The 17882-nt window shown below is 48.9% G+C and overlaps 1 protein-coding gene across 1 annotated transcript in view; it reads left to right on the top strand.

Moving 5' to 3' along the window:
* DNHD1 (dynein heavy chain domain 1) overlaps positions 1-17882 on the top strand; it is a 178169-nt gene that overhangs the window by 46580 nt on the left and 113707 nt on the right. The window contains exons 15-17 of the mRNA XM_084616938.1: positions 15221-15497; positions 15787-15914; positions 16345-16543. Coding sequence (XP_084473064.1) covers positions 15221-15497; positions 15787-15914; positions 16345-16543 — 604 coding nt within the window. The remainder of the gene's footprint in view (positions 1-15220; positions 15498-15786; positions 15915-16344; positions 16544-17882) is intronic.

Genomic DNA, 17882 nt, shown 5'->3' with positions numbered 1-17882 from the left:
GAGACTAACCAATTTATTTGAGCATAAGCTTTCGTGAGCTACAGCTCACTTCATCAGATGCACCGATGCATCAGATGCGTCCGATGAAGTGAGCTGTAGCTCACGAAAGCTTATGCTCAAATAAATTGGTTAGTCTCTAAGGTGCCACAAGTACTCCTTTTCTTCTTTCCACTTGTAAGGTAACTCCCTTCTCTTCATGTGCCAGTATATTTATGCCTGTATCTGTAATTTTCACTCCATGCATCTGAAGAAGTGGGGTTTTTACCCATGAAATAAAAAATAATAATATCAAGTGGGCACTGTGCACTTTATATTCTGTGTTGTAATTGAAATCAACATTGAAAATGTAGAAAAACATCCAAAGGTATTTAATAAATTTCAATTGGTATTCTATTGTTATAAGTGTGATTAATCACTATTAATTTTTTTGAGTTAATCGCGTGAGTTAACTGCGATTAATCGACAGGCCTAATAATTTCCCATGTGGAACTGTATCAAATGCCTTACTGAAATCCTGGTAGATTAGATCTACTACATTTCCTTTGTCTAAAACAACAGTTATCTTCTCAAAGAAGGAGATCAGGTTGGTCAGGCCTGTAGTTTCCCAGATAATTTTTTCCCCTTTCTTAAAAATGGCAACTATATTAGCAATTCTCCAGTCATAGGGTATGACCCCTGAGTTTACAGAGTCATTAAAAATCCTTGCTATTGGGCTTGCAATTTCATGTGCCAGTTCCTTTAATATTCTTGAATGGAAATTATCTGCCCCTCCCGCTGATTTAGTCCCATTAAGCTGTTTGAGTTTGACTGCCACCTTGGAATTGTGAAATTTCACCTTGAAATTGGAATTTCTACCTCCGTATACTTGTTCCCATTAGCCATCCTGCCACTACCTCTAAGCTCTTCATTAGCCTTATTAAAAACAGAGGCAAAATATTTGTTTAGGTGTGGGGCTATACCTAGATTATCTTTAATCTCCACCCCATCCTCAGTGTTTAATGATCCCACTTCTTCTTTCCTTGTTTTCTTTTTATTTGGATGGCTATAGAACCTTTTACTCTTGGGTTTAATTCCCTTTGTAAGGTCCAGCTCTGCTTGGTTTTTGGCAGTTCTCACTTTTCCCCTACACTTTCTGACCTCCAAGAGGTAGCTTTCTTTGCTGATCCTTCCCATCTTCCATTCCTTGTAGGCTTTCTGCTTTTTCTTAATAACCTGGTTGAGATGCGTGCTCATCCAGTTTGGTCTGCAAATCTTCCCTAGGAATTTTTTCCCCTCTCTTGGGAGGCAGCTTCAGAGAGCTTCTGAAACTTTGACTTAAAGCAATTCCAAGCCTGCTCGACATTCAGATCCTTGAGTTCTTCGGTCCAGTCCACTTCCCTAACTAATTCTCTTAATTTATTAAAGTTTGCCCATTTGAAATCAAGAACCCTAGCTGCAAATCTATTTTTGTTTATCCTTCCATTTAGTTTAAACTGAATTAGCTCATGATCACTCAAACCAAGGTTGTCCTCTACAACTAGTTCTTCTATGCGGTTCTCACTACTCACCAATATAAAATCTAAAATTTTGTTGGTTCAGTGACTATTTGGTGAAGAGATCTGTCAGCTATCACATCCAGGGATATCTGGGCCCTTTTATTCTTAATAGCACTTGTCCTCCAGTCTGTATCAGGGAAGTTAAAGCCTCCCATAATCACACCCCAAGCATTAGCCCAGGGGAACCTCTAGTAGCTTTCTTTCCCAAAGTGATTTTGGCCCAAACAGACTGTTTTATCCATTTCATCACTTTTAATTTCTTTACAGTCTACCTCATCATTAATATACAGTGCTATTCCCCCACCTTTGCCTCTAGCACTGCACTGTCCTGTGTGAGATGGTGGGGACCAGTCTGGCACATGGTTTCCAGATGAGGCCTCACCATTGATTGATTCAAACGTATTAGAATATTCTCTGGATTATTCTCCCTCCCATCCTTTATGGATCTGAACATCTTTGCTTTTATGCTGATAGCTGTGGATTGATGCCCAGGTTGCTCTCCTGAGCTGATGCAGTTAGGTAAGGTGTACAGGGGGGTTAGATTTTCCCTCCAGGTTGCTTTTCTTTGTGTTGACCTTGAATTTCATCTGCTGTTGTGCTGCCCGTTCTCCTGGCTGGGTTTGGTCTTTCTGAAGTTCCTTAGAGTCCTTTCTGGCCCTGGCTAACCTAAGTAACCTTGGCACCTGCAAAAGTAGCCCCCTTACTGCTCCTCTTCTTTCCACATCATTAATAAATACACTAAGAAAGACAGGAGCTAGTCTGGAACCTTACAGCCCCTACTGGTCACGCATGCTTCTCAGTTCCAGATGAGAAATTAGTTAAATTGGAGAAGATGGGGATTAATATGAGAATTGAAGGATGGATAAGGAACTGGTTAATGGAGAGACTACAACAGGTCATACTGAAAGCTGAACTGTCAGGCTGGAGGGAGGTTACTAGTGGAATTCCTCAAGGATCGGGCTTGGGACCTGTCTTATTTAACATTTTATTACTGACCTTGTCACAAAAAGTGGGAGTGTGCTAATAAAATTTTGCAGATGACTCAAAGATGGGAGGTATTGCCAATACGGAGGAGGACCAGATTATCGTACAAGGAGATCTGGATGACCTTGTAAACTGGACTAATAGAAATGGGATGATATTTAATAGTGCAAAGTGCAAGGTCATACATTTAGGGACTAACAAGAATTTTTGCTATAAGCTGGAAGGGAGAAAGGAGGATGAAGACCTGGGTGTATTGCATGGACGGAGGATATCACAGGCTGGGAGAGGCTAAACCTTCCCAAACAGCCCCAGCATGGCCTCCCCATGCTTTGCCCCCAGATCCCCTCCAATTTCCTGCTCTTCCTGCTGCTTGGGGATAGGGTGGCCTGCAGCTGGGACTTGGAGTGGCTGGGGCTGCTGCTTGCGCTGCCCAGTGGTCCAGGACTGGGGGCTCTGGGGCCATGCTGCCCATCCAGTGCTTTGACACTGGGGCCGTGCTGCCCATCTAGTGCTCTGACACTGGGAATGTGCCGCTCGCCCCGCGCTCCAGGGCTGGGGGCGCTTGGGCAGCCCGGGCCTAGGAGCACTCAGGTGGCCCGGGGCTGGGATGGGAGGTCCAGCGGCTGAGGTGGGGGGTCCCTGGGCTCCGGTGGGGAAGGGGAGCGGTGGGGCCTCGGGCAGAAGGGGCAGGGCTGGGGGATAGCCTCACCCAATGGGTGGTTCACGTGCCACCCATGGTGTATTGGTTGATCACAGGATGACTATGAGCCATCAATGTGATGTGACCGTGAAAAAGGCTAATGCAGTCCTGGGGTGCATCAGGTGACATATTTCCGGTAGAGACTGGAAAGTGTTAGTACCATTATACAAGGCAGTGGTGAGATCACGTCTGCAATACTGTGTGCAGTTCTGGTCTCCCATGTTTAAGAAGGATGAATTCAAACTGGAACGGGGCAGAGAAGGGCAACTAGGATGATATGAGGAATGGAAAACCCATCGTACGAGAGGAGACTCAAAGAGCTTGTCTTGTTTAGCCCAGCCAAACGAAGGCTGAGGGGAGATACGATTGCTGTCTATATATACACATCAGAGGGATAAATACCAGGGAGGGAGAGGAGTTATTTAAGTTAAGCATCAATGTGGACCCCAGAACAAATACATATAAATTGACTATCAACAGGTTTAGGCTTGAAATTAGGCGAAGGTTTCTATCCATCAGAGGAGTGAAGTTCTGGAGCAGCCTCCCCAGGGTAGCAATGGGGACAGAAAACCTTAACTGGCTTTAAGACTGAGCTTGATAAGTTTACAGAGGGGATGTTATGACGGGACTGCCTACAATGGCATGTGGCCCATTGGTGACTGCTTGTAGCAAAAATCCCCAGTGGCTGGAGACGGGACACTGGGAAGGGTGGTGTGGCTCTGACTTACTACAGAGAATTCTTTTCGAGGTGTTTCCTGGTGGGTCTTGTCCACATGCTTAGGATTTAGTTGATCACCATATCTGGGTTCAGGAAGAAATTTTCCCCCATGCCTGATTGGCAGAGGCACTAGGGTTTTTTCGCCCTCTTCTGCAGCATGGTGCTTGGGTCACTTGCCAGTTTAAACTAGTATAAATGGTGAATTCTCTGTAACTTGACATCTTTAAACCATGATTTGAGGGGAGGGTAGATGTGACGCAGCAGGAAGGGGGAGTGTTGACCTGGGAATGTGGCAGGGGAGTTTCACTGGGAGACCTGAGAGCCTGTAACCTGAGCCAGGAGGGGGAGGCAACACCTCTGCCCAGGAATGTGAACAGAGGCTGCAGAAGGAAGCCTGCTGGGGGGGGGGGGGGGGAGAGGGGTTTAGTTTCAGTTTGGTGCCTGGTGGTGGAACGCAGGGAACCCCAGGGCTGGGGTCTAAGCTCCCTGCTCCCCCAGAAGAACTTGACTGAGGGGTCTTGGTTGTACCCACAAGCTCTGTTTGAGACTGTGTTCCTGTGGTCCAATGAACCTTCTGTTTTACTGGCTGGCTGAGAGTCACAGTGAATCCCAGGAAGAGGGGTGCAGGGCCTGGGCTCCCCCACACTCCGTGACAGGTAACTCAGCCAGAGGTTAGGGGTCTGTTAGAGCAGAGGGTGGGGTGAGGTTCTGTGGCCTGCAATGTGCAGGAGGTCAGACTAGATGACCACAATGGATCCTTCTGACATCAGTAATAGTAAGAATATACATTACAATTTTAAACCTAACAAGTGTCCCTTAAGGGACTTGCCACAAGATGTCAGAACATGTTCGTATTAGAGCTGAGTGGGTCTAATATTTATTTAAATTACTTTACTTTATTGATATCTCCTGCCAGAGATTCCTAAGTTATCTGTAAAAAAACACTTTAGTTTTCATAAAAAGAAAAGGAGGATTTGTGGCACCTTAGAGACTAACAAATTTATTAGAACATAAGCTTTCTTGAGCTATAGCTGAAGTGAGCTGTAGCTCCTGAAAGCTTATGCTCTAATAAATTTGTTAGTCGCTAAGGTGCCACAAGTCCTCCTTTTCTTTTTACGGATACAGACTAACACGGCTGCTACACTGAAACTTGACTTTTCAGTTGCCCAAGTTGCCCCTGGAATCATGGTTAAAGTTGCCTCCCCCCGCAAATGTGAAGTGGTGCCATTGTGGGCAGGCAAGGAATTTGCCACCCCAGCCTCCCTCACAAATTTAGAAGATAAACTACACCTATGCTGTGCTCTTTATTCCCAAAGAGATCTGGGTACCAGTGTCTGTGCACCCTAGGCATTCTTTGGCAAGTTTAATAAACTCAGCAACCACCTCCAGGGGGGTCAGACCTTCCAGAGTTTATCAGGCATCCTCAGGCACCTCTGTGTCGTGTGTTTACAACAGCCACATTAACTTGGGCTGGGGCTGGATGGGATGTGGTCTTAGATTAAGAACATAAGAACAGCCATACTGAGTCAGACCAAAGGTCCATCTAGCCCAGTATCCTGTCTTCTAACAGTGGCCACTGCCAGGTGCCCCAGAGGGAATGAACAGAATAGGTAATCATCAAGTCATCCATCCCTTGTCACCCAGCTTCCGGCAAACAGAGGCTAGGGAGTACTGTGTCCAGTTTTGGGCCCCACACTACAAGAAGGATGTGGATAAATTGGAGAGAGTCCAGCGAAGGGCAACAAAAATGATTAGGGGTCTGGAACACATGACTTATGAGGAGAGGCTGAGGGAGCTGGGATTGTTTAGCCTGCAGAAGAGAAGAATGAGGGGGGATTTGATAGCTGCTTTCAACTACCTGAAAGGGGGTTCCAAAGAGGATGGCTCTAGACTGTTCTCAATGGTAGCAGATGACAGAACGAGGAGTAATGGTCTCAAGTTGCAGTGGGGGAGGTTTAGATTGGATATTAGGAAAAACTTTTTCACTAAGAGGGTGGTGAAACACTGGAATGCGTTACCTAGGGAGGTGGTAGAATCTCCTTCCTTAGAGGTTTTTAAGGTCAGGCTTGACAAAGCCCTGGCTGGGATGATTTAACTGGGAATTGGTCCTGCTTCGAGCAGGGGGTTGGACTAGATGACCTTCTGGGGTCCCTTCCAACCCTGATATTCTATGATTCTATGATTCTATACAGAAGATCTTTTACTTTCCACAGTATGCATCCGATGAAGTGAGCTGTAGGTCACGAAAGCTTATGCTCAAATAAATTGGTTAGTCTCTAAGGTGCCACAAGGATTCCTCTCCTTTCCCTGGAGGGCATTCAGTCCCCATGGGCAGGGACCTTCTTCCACTACCCATATACCAAAGGACAGTGGGCTCCTCAGCGCCCCACATCCCTCTGGGTCCCCTTACACTTCCTCCATTTCCTTTTTAATCTCATCCCAGGTTGACCCCTGCACCTGGTATGGGCCCTGGTTCTTCCTTATCCATTTATCCAAAAAATCCTTTATCCTGGCTTGCCAGAACCCGCAGCTACCATCAAGAGAGTTCGCAATACCCTCTCCAAGAAGCTGCGTGGACTGTTGGGCAGGGGGACTTACAGGCTGCCACTCACCTATCCAATGCGATGCATTCGAGTCATGGCACCAAGATGTTAGGGGGCTTATTCCTTCACCCACTTACTTCCCTGGTCCTTCTTGCATGAACAGAGAGCAACAATACCCGAAGTCCAAAGGTGCAAACAATTTGATGTTTATTGGGATGAATAAAGCAAGCATGATTCCAGTTTCCTTCCTTAGTGTCCCCCTTCCCAGCTCTGACACCACAGAGGTTTACCTGTGTCCCTGTTCCCATTTCCCCCTTTAGCTAAACATGATTCCAAATTCCCCAGCCCCATTCCCTGTTCCCATTCCCCCCCCCCCACCCACCTACTTCCTGATTGACTGCAGACTACATATATAGTTTGCTCCAGCATCTCTTCTAACATGACAGTCCCTGAGAGCACCTGATCTGCAGCCTGAAAAGAGCATGACCAGGGCCGGGATCACGCCCGCACACTCTACAGCAAAGAGCGAGGTAGCTCTTTGGGTTCAGAACTGTGGCTGTTAAAGCGGTACGATCCCCTAGCAGGAATGCAGTTTTACCGAGATAAAGATGCTTATAAAAGCTATTTTGATTGAGCTTCCTTTGTACCAGTATCACTGTGCACACTCATGGGTTGTGCTGCTTTAACTGTACAGAATTATAGCAGTAAAAACGAGAGCCCTGAGAAAAACCATAACCTTCTGACAGATGACAGATGACACTAAACTGGGGGGAGAGGTATATACTCTGGAGGGTCAGGATAGGATACAGAGGGACCTAGACAAATTGGAGGACTGGGCAAAAAGAAATCTGATGAGGTTAAAACTGATGAAGTTCAAGTGCAGAGTTCTGCACTTAGGACAGAAGAATCCAATGCACCGCTACAGACTAGGGACCGAATGGCTAGGCAGCAGTTCTGCAGAAAAGGACCTAGGGGTGACAGTGGACGAGAAGCTGGATATGAGTCAACAGTGTGCCCTTGTTGCCAAGAAGGCCAATGGCATTTTGGGATGTATAAGTAGGGGCATAGCGAGCAGATCGAGGGACGTGATCGTTCCCCTCTATTCGACATTGGTGAGGCCTCATCTGGAGTACTGTGTCCAGTTTTGGGCCCCACACTACAAGAAGGATGTGGAAAAATTGGAAAGAGTCCAGCAGAGGGCAACAAAAATTATTAGGGGACTGGAGCACATGATTTATGAGGAGAGGCTGAGGGAACTGGGATTATTTAATCTGCAGAAGAGAAAAATGCAGGGGGATTTGATAGCTACCTGAAAGGGGGTTCCAAAGAGGATGGATCTTTACTGTTCTCAGTGGTAGCAGATGACAGAATGAGGAGTAATGGTCTCAAGTTGCAGTGGGGAAGATTTAGGTTGGATATTAGGAAAAACTTTTTTCCTGGGAGGGTAGTGAAGCACTGGACTGGGTTCCCTAGCGAGGTGGTGGAATCTCCATCCTTAGAGGTTTTTAAGGCCTGGCTTGACAAAGCCCTGGCTGGGATGATTAATTGGGGATTGGTCCTGCTTTGAGCAGGGGGTTGGACTAGATGACCTCCTGAGGTCCCTTCCAACCCTGATATTCTATGATTTTTTTACTTGCTCCTTCACCCACGAACCAGACAGCCTGCTGATGCATTCGTGGCTTGCTGCTTCTGAGAGGTTGAAATAATTTGATGTTTGAAATCCTTCCATCCATTCCTCCTAATTTTCCTTTTACTCCTTTCCTGCTTTAATTTATGCTCATTGGCTGGGGTCAGAGTTCCAAATTTGACATGGTTTCTGTTTGGCTCAGACAGCCTCTTGCACTGTCAGTCAGCCTTTGCCTTCCTGATCTCTGTTTTGTTCAGATCATGGCTTTTGGGACTCCATCACTATTCCCTTAAGTAGCTTCCATGCGACTGTAAGGGTTTTACTTCCTTTACTTTTACCTGGAGACTCTTTTTGACTAGCCCCTCCTCATTTCTAAAGGTTAGTGTCTCTGCAGCTGGGTGTATGGTAGCAGTGCTTTTCCAGCACAGGAATCCTGGTACACTACAGAGCCGGCACCAGTGAAGGAAGCAGGTGCCTGGGGCGGCCAATAGAAAGGGGCTGCACTCTGCCCGTGATTGGGGTGGCACGTCTGCGTATTTGGCGGCAATTTGGCAGCGGGCCTTTCACTCCCTCTCTCCCTCTTCGGCAGCAGGTCCTGCTTCTTTATTTTTTTTCTTTGCTGCTTGGGGTGGCAAAAAAGCTGGAGCCGGCCCTGGTACATTGCCCCAGCAAGTGCTGCGAGGGGTTACTGTTAGTGCTGCAGAGCGTTGCTGATGCTGCCAGTGTGGCTGTCCTTGCAGACAGTGCAGCACGTTCATTCAGCACACCTCCACGTTATTCATGAGACAGGCCACAGCCTCGCTCTGGTGGCGAAGGCGCTCAGCCTGGTAGATTGTCGACGAAGAACGGTCGTAGTGCCCCACAGGGAGCTACAGGTGCAATAGCCCACGTGTGCCCACGACAATGGTGCCTGCTCAGTCAGCACACCTGGATGCTGTCCCCTTGGCAATGCCCCTCCTAGGATTCTCCTTTGAAACATTGATACAAACATGTTTCATTTCACACACCAGACGTTGTTAGTTACCACCCGTCTCCTTGTACCCGCTAGTTCCAACAAAACATCCCTATCCATGATCCTGTCATCCACTCCTTTCCGTACAATGGGTCGGTGTGTTCCCGCGCCATCTCTTAGGAATGTGTTCGTGCAGTTACTTGAGAGATCTGTGTGTTTTTGCACCACCCTCTCTAGTCAGGCATGTGCTTACTAACCAACACCTGGTGTGCTGTTATTCTGCCAAGTCCAGGCTGACTCTGGCTACGCTGCTTGTTCTGCCTAAGACTCCAGCATGGACTACAGGTACAGCTACTCCCCCAAGGCTGCACTGCGCAGCACTCCAGCAAAACCAGCCCCGGCTTTGCTGGCTTGCTTGCACCTTGACTAGGGGCTTCTGCATCTGCACCGCTCTGCGAGTCAGAGATCACACCTTCCCGCACCTCTGACCCACAGAGCTATGCTGAGAGAAGTCTGGAGTATAGACATGTATTGTGTCACTTTGGGGTTCTGGGACTCAAGCCAGGCTGCAAGCCAGGACCTGTCCAAGACTCTGCCACAGTCTAGCTAGTGCCAGCAGGTGAGCATGGGAGCCTGGGAAGGGGAAAGGGAACTCAGGTACGTGTGTGCATGCATTTTTCCTTAGAATGCTTAACAATGGTGCCCAGTCCATTGCCAAACTGACAGAACCCTACAACTCGTGTGAGAGGAGGGAGCAGAGTTGGCATTAAGCTAGGTTGGGTTAGGCAGTGGGAGTGGGGCCATGTGCGTAAGGATGTCCCTTTTATCCTCCTGAGAGATCTTGATGAAGCATTCATGTAGATACAGTACAGACCTGTTTATGCACGAATGTCAGGAGTCAAGCCGTCACGACTGCATGTTAACGGACCGCAGGTTAAGAGGGCCATGCTGAAAAAAGTGTCTATGATTCACTTAGGAAAAAAAAGCTGTTATTTTCTGCTCTTTCTGGCTCGCACTTTTTTTCTTTCTTATGAAGTCTGTCATTCGCCGCAGATGAATGATTTCGATATTTTCCACATTTTGCTCCTCCATAAATCTTACAACAGTTTCTACAGCTGTAAGGGCTTCTGTGGGCGAAATTTTGACCTTTTCAACGACATCCTCCTCATCATGGTCATTTAGGCCTGCATTATTAGAATTCTTACCATCACTTTCGCGGTCTGACATAGCTTCACAGCCCGTTAATATTTCTTCCTCCGACAGAAATTCTGAAGTCGGGCAATCTTTATCCATCTCCAGCCACTCGGTAATGATTTCCAGCGCCGTATCCAAACTAAGAAAATTTATCATTTGAAAGAGAAGGTTACCTTTATCCTCTTTTGTCTGCATGCGTGTTTGTAGGACGTCTTCTTCTGAAAATCCTTCAAAGTCTGGCTCTGAATCAGTGCCACTGCTGGAGTTTTCCGAGTCTGAGCCGTCTTTGACAGAAAAGGCATCACCGAGAGCCTTCATCCAGCAGTTTTCAATGGACTTTTGTTTTACTCCGTGCCAAGCTTTTTTAACTAAATAATTTCCTTCATGTTTAACTGTTTCAGGAATTCGGAAATGCCTGAAGACATGCATGACACGATCGCTGAAATCAGCTCCCATCGATAATTGTTTTTAAAATTCTGAATAATGCCCTGGTCTAAAGGTTGAATTTTTGATGTTGTGTTGAATGGTAGGTATAGCACTTGAATTTTTTCTGTCTCTCAATACCAGTGATTCGGCTGGAGGATGGGCTGGACAGTTGTCAAGTAGCAAAAGTGCTTTGGCTTCGAGTTTCTTCAACTGCAGATGCTTACGAACAGCTGGAACAAAGCTGTTGTGGAACCAGTCGTCGAAAATGAGTCTCATCATCCAAGAATTTTTGCTGTTAGCATATATTACTGGCAGTTTGGCTCTATTGAGGTGATTAAAGCAGCAAGGGTTATGAAAGCGGCCAACGAGAAGAGGGACAAGCTTATGGAAGAGATGGCCAGCCCTCTGTGGAGATAGAGGCAGTTAGGGACTATTTAGAAAAGCTGGACGTGCACAAGTCCATGGGGCCGGACGAGTTGCATCCGAGAGTGCTGAAGGAATTGGCGGCTGTGATTGCAGAGCCACTGGCCATTATCTTTGAAAACTCGTGGCGAACCGGGGAAGTCCCGGATGACTGGAAAAAGGCTAATGTAGTGCCAATCTTTAAAAAAGGGAAGAAGGAGGATCCTGGGAACTACAGGCCAGTCAGCCTCACCTCAGTCCCTGGAAAAATCATGGAGCAGGTCCTCAAAGAATCAATCCTGAAGCACTTGCATGAGAGGAAAGTGATCAGGAACAGCCAGCATGGATTCACCAAGGGAAGGTCATGCCTGACTAATCTAATCGCCTTTTATGATGAGATTACTGGTTCTGTGGATGAAGGGAAAGCAGTGGATGTATTGTTTCTTGACTTTAGCAAAGCTTTGACATGGTGTCCCACAGTATTCTTGTCAGCAAGTTAAGGAAGTATGGGCTGGATGAATGCACTATAAGGTGGGTAGAAAGCTGGCTAGATTGTCGGGCTCAACGGGTAGTGATCAATGGCTCCATGTCTAGTTGGCAGCCGGTATCAAGTGGAGTGCCCCAAGGGTCGGTCCTGGGGCCGGTTTTATTCAATATCTTCATAAATGATCTGGAGGATGGTGTGGATTGCACTCTCAGCAAATTTGCGGATGATACTAAACTGGGAGGAGTGGTAGATACGCTGGAGGGGAGGGATAGGATACAGAAGGACCTAGACCAATTGGAAGATTGGGCCAAAAGGAATCTGATGAGGTTCAATAAGCATAAGTGCAGGGTCCTGCACTTAGGACGGAAGAACCCAATGCACAGCTACAGACTAGGGACCGAATGGCTAGGCAGCAGTTCTGCGGAAAAGGACCTAGGGGTGACAGTGGACGAGAAGCTGGATATGAGTCAGCAGTGTGCCCTTGTTGCCAAGAAGGCCAATGGCATTTTGGGATGTATAAGTAGGGGCATAGCGAGCAGATCGAGGGACGTGATCGTTCCCCTCTATTCGACATTGGTGAGGCCTCATCTGGAGTACTGTGTCCAGTTTTGGGCCCCACACTTCAAGAAGGATGTGGATAAATTGGAGAGAGTCCAGCGAAGGGCAACAAAAATGATTAGGGGACTGGAACACATGAGTTATGAGGAGAGGCTGAGGGAGCTGGGATTGTTTAGCCTGCAGAAGAGAAGAATGAGGGGGGATTTGATAGCTGCTTTCAACTACCTGAAAGGGGGTTCCAAAGAGGATGGATCTAGGCTGTTCTCAATGGTAGCAGATGACAGAACGAGGAGTAATGGTCTCAAGTTGCAGTGGGGGAGGTTTAGATTGGATATTAGGAAAAACTTTTTCACTAAGAGGGTGGTGAAACACTGGAATGCGTTACCTAGGGAGGTGGTAGAATCTCCTTCCTTAGAGGTTTTTAAGGTCAGGCTTGACAAAGCCCTGGCTGGGATGATTTAACTGGGAATTGGTCCTGCTTTGAGCAGGGGGTTGGACTAGATGACCTTCTGGGGTCCCTTCCAACCCTGATATTCTATGATTCAATGATTCTATGGCTGCCCGTCTTATTACTACAAAAAAGAAGAGTCACATGATCTTTTATCTTTTTAAATCCAGCTGTTTTCTGTGTCTCGTAGTTAAAGGCTAAAGTCTTATCAGGTAGCAGTTTTGCAAATAAAGCTGTTTTATCACAATTATAAAGTTGTTCTTCGTGGTAGTCTTAATTTTGTAAAATAGATTTTATCTCGGCGGGAAACGCGTTCACGGCCGATTCATCAGCTGATCGGCTTTCTCCAGAAATCGATACCTGCGCTATGCCATGATGCTTTTTAAAACAACTTATAAACCCCTTGCTGGCTTGGAATGATTCATCCCCCGTTAAATTTCCAAATTTTGTCGCTTGGGCTTGAAGCATTGGCCCACTGAGTGGCATTCCTTTCAGCCTTTCCTGAGCAAACCCCGTGCGCACGGCTGTGTCTACTGTGGGTTTTGCTGAACAGCGCACATGTTTTTGCCTAAGCCCCGCGGCAGAATCGATATTTTGTACAAAGCCGTTCAGTTTAGATTCATTTTTTAGCCATCCTCAGAGAGTAGATTCGGCAATCCCAATAGCTTTTGGGACCTTGTCCTGGGTTTCTCTGCTATTTACTCGATCTATTGCAGCTAGCTTCTCTTCTACAGTGTAGGAACGCTGACGCTTGCCCTGGAGCGATCTGGATCTCTGTGTAAAGGGGGCTCATTTCCACCACAAGATTTAATACAGCCAGATACCAGGCCCTCCCTCAGCTAGGAACAAAGAATGTAGCTCACAGTTAATGGCCAGGGAAGCAAGAACTCTGAAAAAGCCTGTGGCCTTGTGGTGGAGCCCACTGGAGCACGAGCTGCCGGGCCATTCTATTAGGCCTATGGTTAACATTTTCTAATGTAGTATATCTATCCCTATATAACTACTACATATTATATATCTCTCTGGCGTGACAATGACTAAGCGTGCGTGATACGTCCTTACCAATATCTGTAAAGACGCTCAACACGTTTCTGCTCCGCGCTTCCTGCCAGTTTCTGTGTCAGTGAGTTAGTGAGCAAATCTGTAGCAGTACGCAGCAAGTTCCTGTACCGCGTGTTAACGAGTCTCGCGTCTTAAACAGGGAGCACTGGGAGGCCTGGCCCTACCGCGCTTTAAGCAGATTCTCACGTAAATGGGTCTGTTCTGTACTCTGCAATCCTCTCCTAAAAACGTCTAGGGATGGCGGCCTTATTTCTTCCTTCACGCTAGGGCACTTTCCCAGCTGGCACCGTTGCAGCAAACCAGGCTAGAGGCTCCATGCTTCTGTCAGAGACGGCAGAAACTGAAACATGCCGTGCTGGTTTCGGATTTAAAAAAACCTGCAAAAATGCTGGGATATGGATGGCATTATGGGATGGAGAAAATTGACTGCTAGGAACTTGAACCCGAGCTCCCAGAGATCCCTGAGTGAGTAGATATGCCCAACGGCCCGTGATGGGACGTTAGATGGGGTGGGATCTGAGTTACTACAGAGAATTCTTTGCTGGGTGTCTGGCTGGTGAGTCTTGCCCACATGCTCAGGGTTCAGCTGATCGCCATATTTGGGGTCGGGAAGGAATTTTCCCCCAGGGCAGATTGGCAGAGGTCCTGGGGGTTTTTCGCCTTCCTCTGCAGCGTGGGGCATGGGTCACTTGCTGGAGGATTCTCTGCACCTTTAAGTCTATAAACTATGATTTGAGGACTTCAGTAGCTCAGACATAAGTTAGGGGTTTGTTACAGGAGTGGGTGGGTGAGATTCCATGGCCTGCGTTGTGTAGGAGGTCAGACTAGATGATCATAATGGTTCCTTCTGACCTTAAAGTCTATGATTCTATGATTTCCATCCCACAACACATTGTGAAAATTTCCCGAAAGGCATCGTGCCGGACTGCAGCCCATGGCACACTGAGATACCATGGGGCACACACTTTGCATCACCACAAGCACTCCTGGTGAGTACACACAGTGTTAACACAAGCAGCTAAGTATGCACATGCCCAAACAATATACTGACTTCGGCAGCTGTATGCTGACATGACTTTGTTGACCAGTGTGTAGCGTAGACATGGCCTTAGTGTGCCCACCTCAAAGTGTTGTGGAAATTCTTCCAGGGTGTCTCCATGCTGTGGCCTATGGGGGAAGAAGGAAGGCTGGAGCCTCCCTTTCCTCGGAGCTGGAGGGAGGCTGGGGATCAGCCGCTCAGTGTGACAGTTCAGCTGAACCCTTGACACCTCTCAACCTCTCTGAGCGGAGCCCCTCCAGTTGTCAGTCCTGAGCCTTCCCCTTTCTGGGCTGGAGTCCTGCGATTCTTTCACTCCTTAGACCCCGTTCACAGGGGGAGAGCCCCCTTTACCAACTGTGATTGCTTAGCAGGCCATGCTGGATTCTGCTCCCGTTGGGAGCAGTGTCCAGCAGGAGCTAAAACAGCCTTTCCAAAACACAGGACCTTTTTAATCTTCATAGTCGAAATCAAAGCCTAGCCGGAGCACAGGGTAGTGTCTGCATGTGTCAGCTGTCCCCCTGATCAGGGTCTGCCTCTGTCCCCAGCTCCTGGACACCTGGGAGGCCTTCGTGTACCAGCAGCAGGAGGCCTCGGACTTCATTGTCTCACGGCGCCTCAGCATCATTGCTGAGCTGGTTGACTCACTGCAGAGAGCCAGACAGGAGCTGCAGGAGTTGCTGACCATGGCCACCACAGGGCAGTTCCTGGACCCCTCCCAGAGCCCACGTGCCATGGAGCAAGAGCTGCAAGAGCTGCACTGCCGCTTCCAGGCCATGGCCACCCGTGTGGCTGAGCTGTGCCGCTCCCAGAGGATCCTCACAGGCATGAGAGCAACGGGGCCCTGTCCTGCATCTGCTGGGGAGACAGAACCCCAGGGCTCCCTACTTGTCCCTGTTACTTCCCAGAGCACACACCCTCGCATCCCCAGGGAAATGCCTCTGTGATTCCCCTCACCTCCGGGCCCCTGCCCACCTCCCTGGGTCCCAGGGGCTCTGCACCCAGCCTGCATGAGAACAGCAGCGGGAGTGCTGCATCCCCTCTGTGCTGCTGCCTGGCTAGGGGTGTGGGCGAGAGTCCTCCCGAGTGAATGTCATGTCCTTGCTCTTCCCAGGGGAGCAGACAGACATCTCCTTCGTGGCCAGGAGCCGGGGGCTCATTGAGGCCCATAAGCATGTCTGGAAGCTGCTCCGCACCATCTCCGAGCAGATCACTGAATGGAGGTGCCTCGCCTTCAGCAAGGTAACAACCGGCACCTGCCTTACAGCTATCCCAGCCCCGGTTCCCTCACTCCCGACCCACAGCCCCCTGTTAGCTCAGCCCTGGGCTCCCTCTAGCTTTGCCAGTGCCCCCCCAGTCTTGAGCTGCAACTCCCCAATATCTCAGCCCTGAGCTCCCCCCGAGCTCTGTTGGTGCCCTTCACTTTTGGCCCACAGCTATTCCAGCCCTTAGCTCTGCCCATCCCAGCTCTGCTGGTGCCCCCAATCCTGACTTACAATCTCCCTTGTTATCCCAAATTTGGCCTCCTCCCACACATTCACAGCTCTGCTGATTCCCACCTGCAGCCACCCCGCTATTCCATAGGGCTCTCCTGAGTGTGGATGGATTTACCTGAGGGAGGCACCCTCCCTCCAGGCTATCTGAGCACCTGCTGGTCTTTCTGTCCTACTAGTTCAACGCCCCACTGGCCACGGAGAAGATGGCTGAGTGGCAGAGGGAAGTATCCCACATGGAAGAGTCCCTGCCTGCCGATCACCCCATCCTGCAGGCCTGTGTGCACATGATCACTAGTTTCCAGCAGTTTCTGCCCCTGCTTCAGAAGCTGGCCAGCTCGCTCATGAAGAATAGCTGCTGGAGGGAGTTCTTCATGGGTGAGCCCTGCAGGGAGCGATGGGAGGGAAAATCCATAGCAGAGTGGGGACAATTCTGCAGACTCATTATCCCTGGAGCCCTGCATTCAGCTCCGGCACCTTCAGGCCCAGAAAGGCCTTGACAAAGTGGAGGGAGCTCCAGGCAGCCCCGGCAGGGGCTGAAGAGGCAGAGCTCTGGGAGAAGCGGAAGGAGCCGTATCTGCCCTGCTTAGCTGAGTGCTGGCTCTGAGAGGGGCAAGGGACGATCAGTCTGGGGAGAGCTCCTGGGGTTTATGGTACAGTAGCCTGGACACGTGGGAAGTTGGTTCAAGCATGGCCCAGCAAGTGAAAGGGTGTGTCCTGCTGGAGCAGCATCAGTGCCCAGAACATGGCTTTATGCACCAGAGCTTGGCAGGCAAAGGCAACCCAATGGCAGGTCTGGGTGGCACAGGGAGCTGGGCTTATGTAAAAGACTGTGGGCTCTTTGCCTCAGTTCCACACGACATTCTGATTAAACGTTGGCACTATACCAAATCAGCGTGGCCCATGAAATGGGTAAAAGCTGGCTACCTCAGAGAGCCCAGAAGGTAATCAGGAATGGGGATGCATTGTCTCATGCTGATGAGAGGGATGGTCCAGTGGTCAGGGCACCAGCCTAGGACTTGGGAGACTTGGGATCAGTTCCCTGCTCTGCCATGGATTTTTGTGTGACCTTCGACAGGTCACTTAGCTTCTCTGAGCCTTGGTTCCATCTGTACACTGGGGATAGCCCTGCCGCCCAGGGTGCGGTGAGGTAAAGTGCTTTGAGAGGACTGATGAAAAGTGCTGTGTCAGAGCTAGGGGCATTGATATGTCGGTGGGGGGGATTCTAGTGGATCCTGCAGGGAGCAGTTCTCAGTCCAAGGCTAGTCCACAGCCTCACAATGAGCTGGTAGAAAACCTAAAATCATTGCTGGCAAAGTTTGCAGCTGACACAAAAAGTGGTGAGTAGTAAATAGTGCTAGTGACTGGCTAGTTCCCCAGAGTGACCTGGATCTCTGGGTAAAGGGGGCTCATTTCCACCGCAGGATTTAATACAGCCAGATACCAGATACCTCCCTCAGCTAGGAACAAAGAATGTAGCTCACAGTTAATGGCCAGGGACCACTGTGCCCTGGGAAGCAAGAAATCTGAAAAAGCCTGAGCTGCCAGGCCATAGCATGAGCTGCCAGGCCATCCATTAGCTGCGAGGGCACCTGCACCCAGGCGGGCTAAACGGGAATGTCGAGAAGCAGGGAGGTGGTGTTACCGGACATGGCTTTAGTGGGACCAGCACTGGGTGTCGTGTCCCATTCTGGTGTCCACACTGCAGAAAGGATGT

This window comes from Lepidochelys olivacea (genome assembly GCF_965140295.1).
Source record: "Lepidochelys olivacea isolate rLepOli2 genome assembly, chromosome: 1".
In the NCBI taxonomy this organism is placed as follows: Eukaryota; Metazoa; Chordata; order Testudines; family Cheloniidae; genus Lepidochelys; species Lepidochelys olivacea.
The sequence above is the reverse complement of the archived record's forward strand: the minus strand, read 5'-3'. Positions and strand labels throughout refer to the sequence as shown.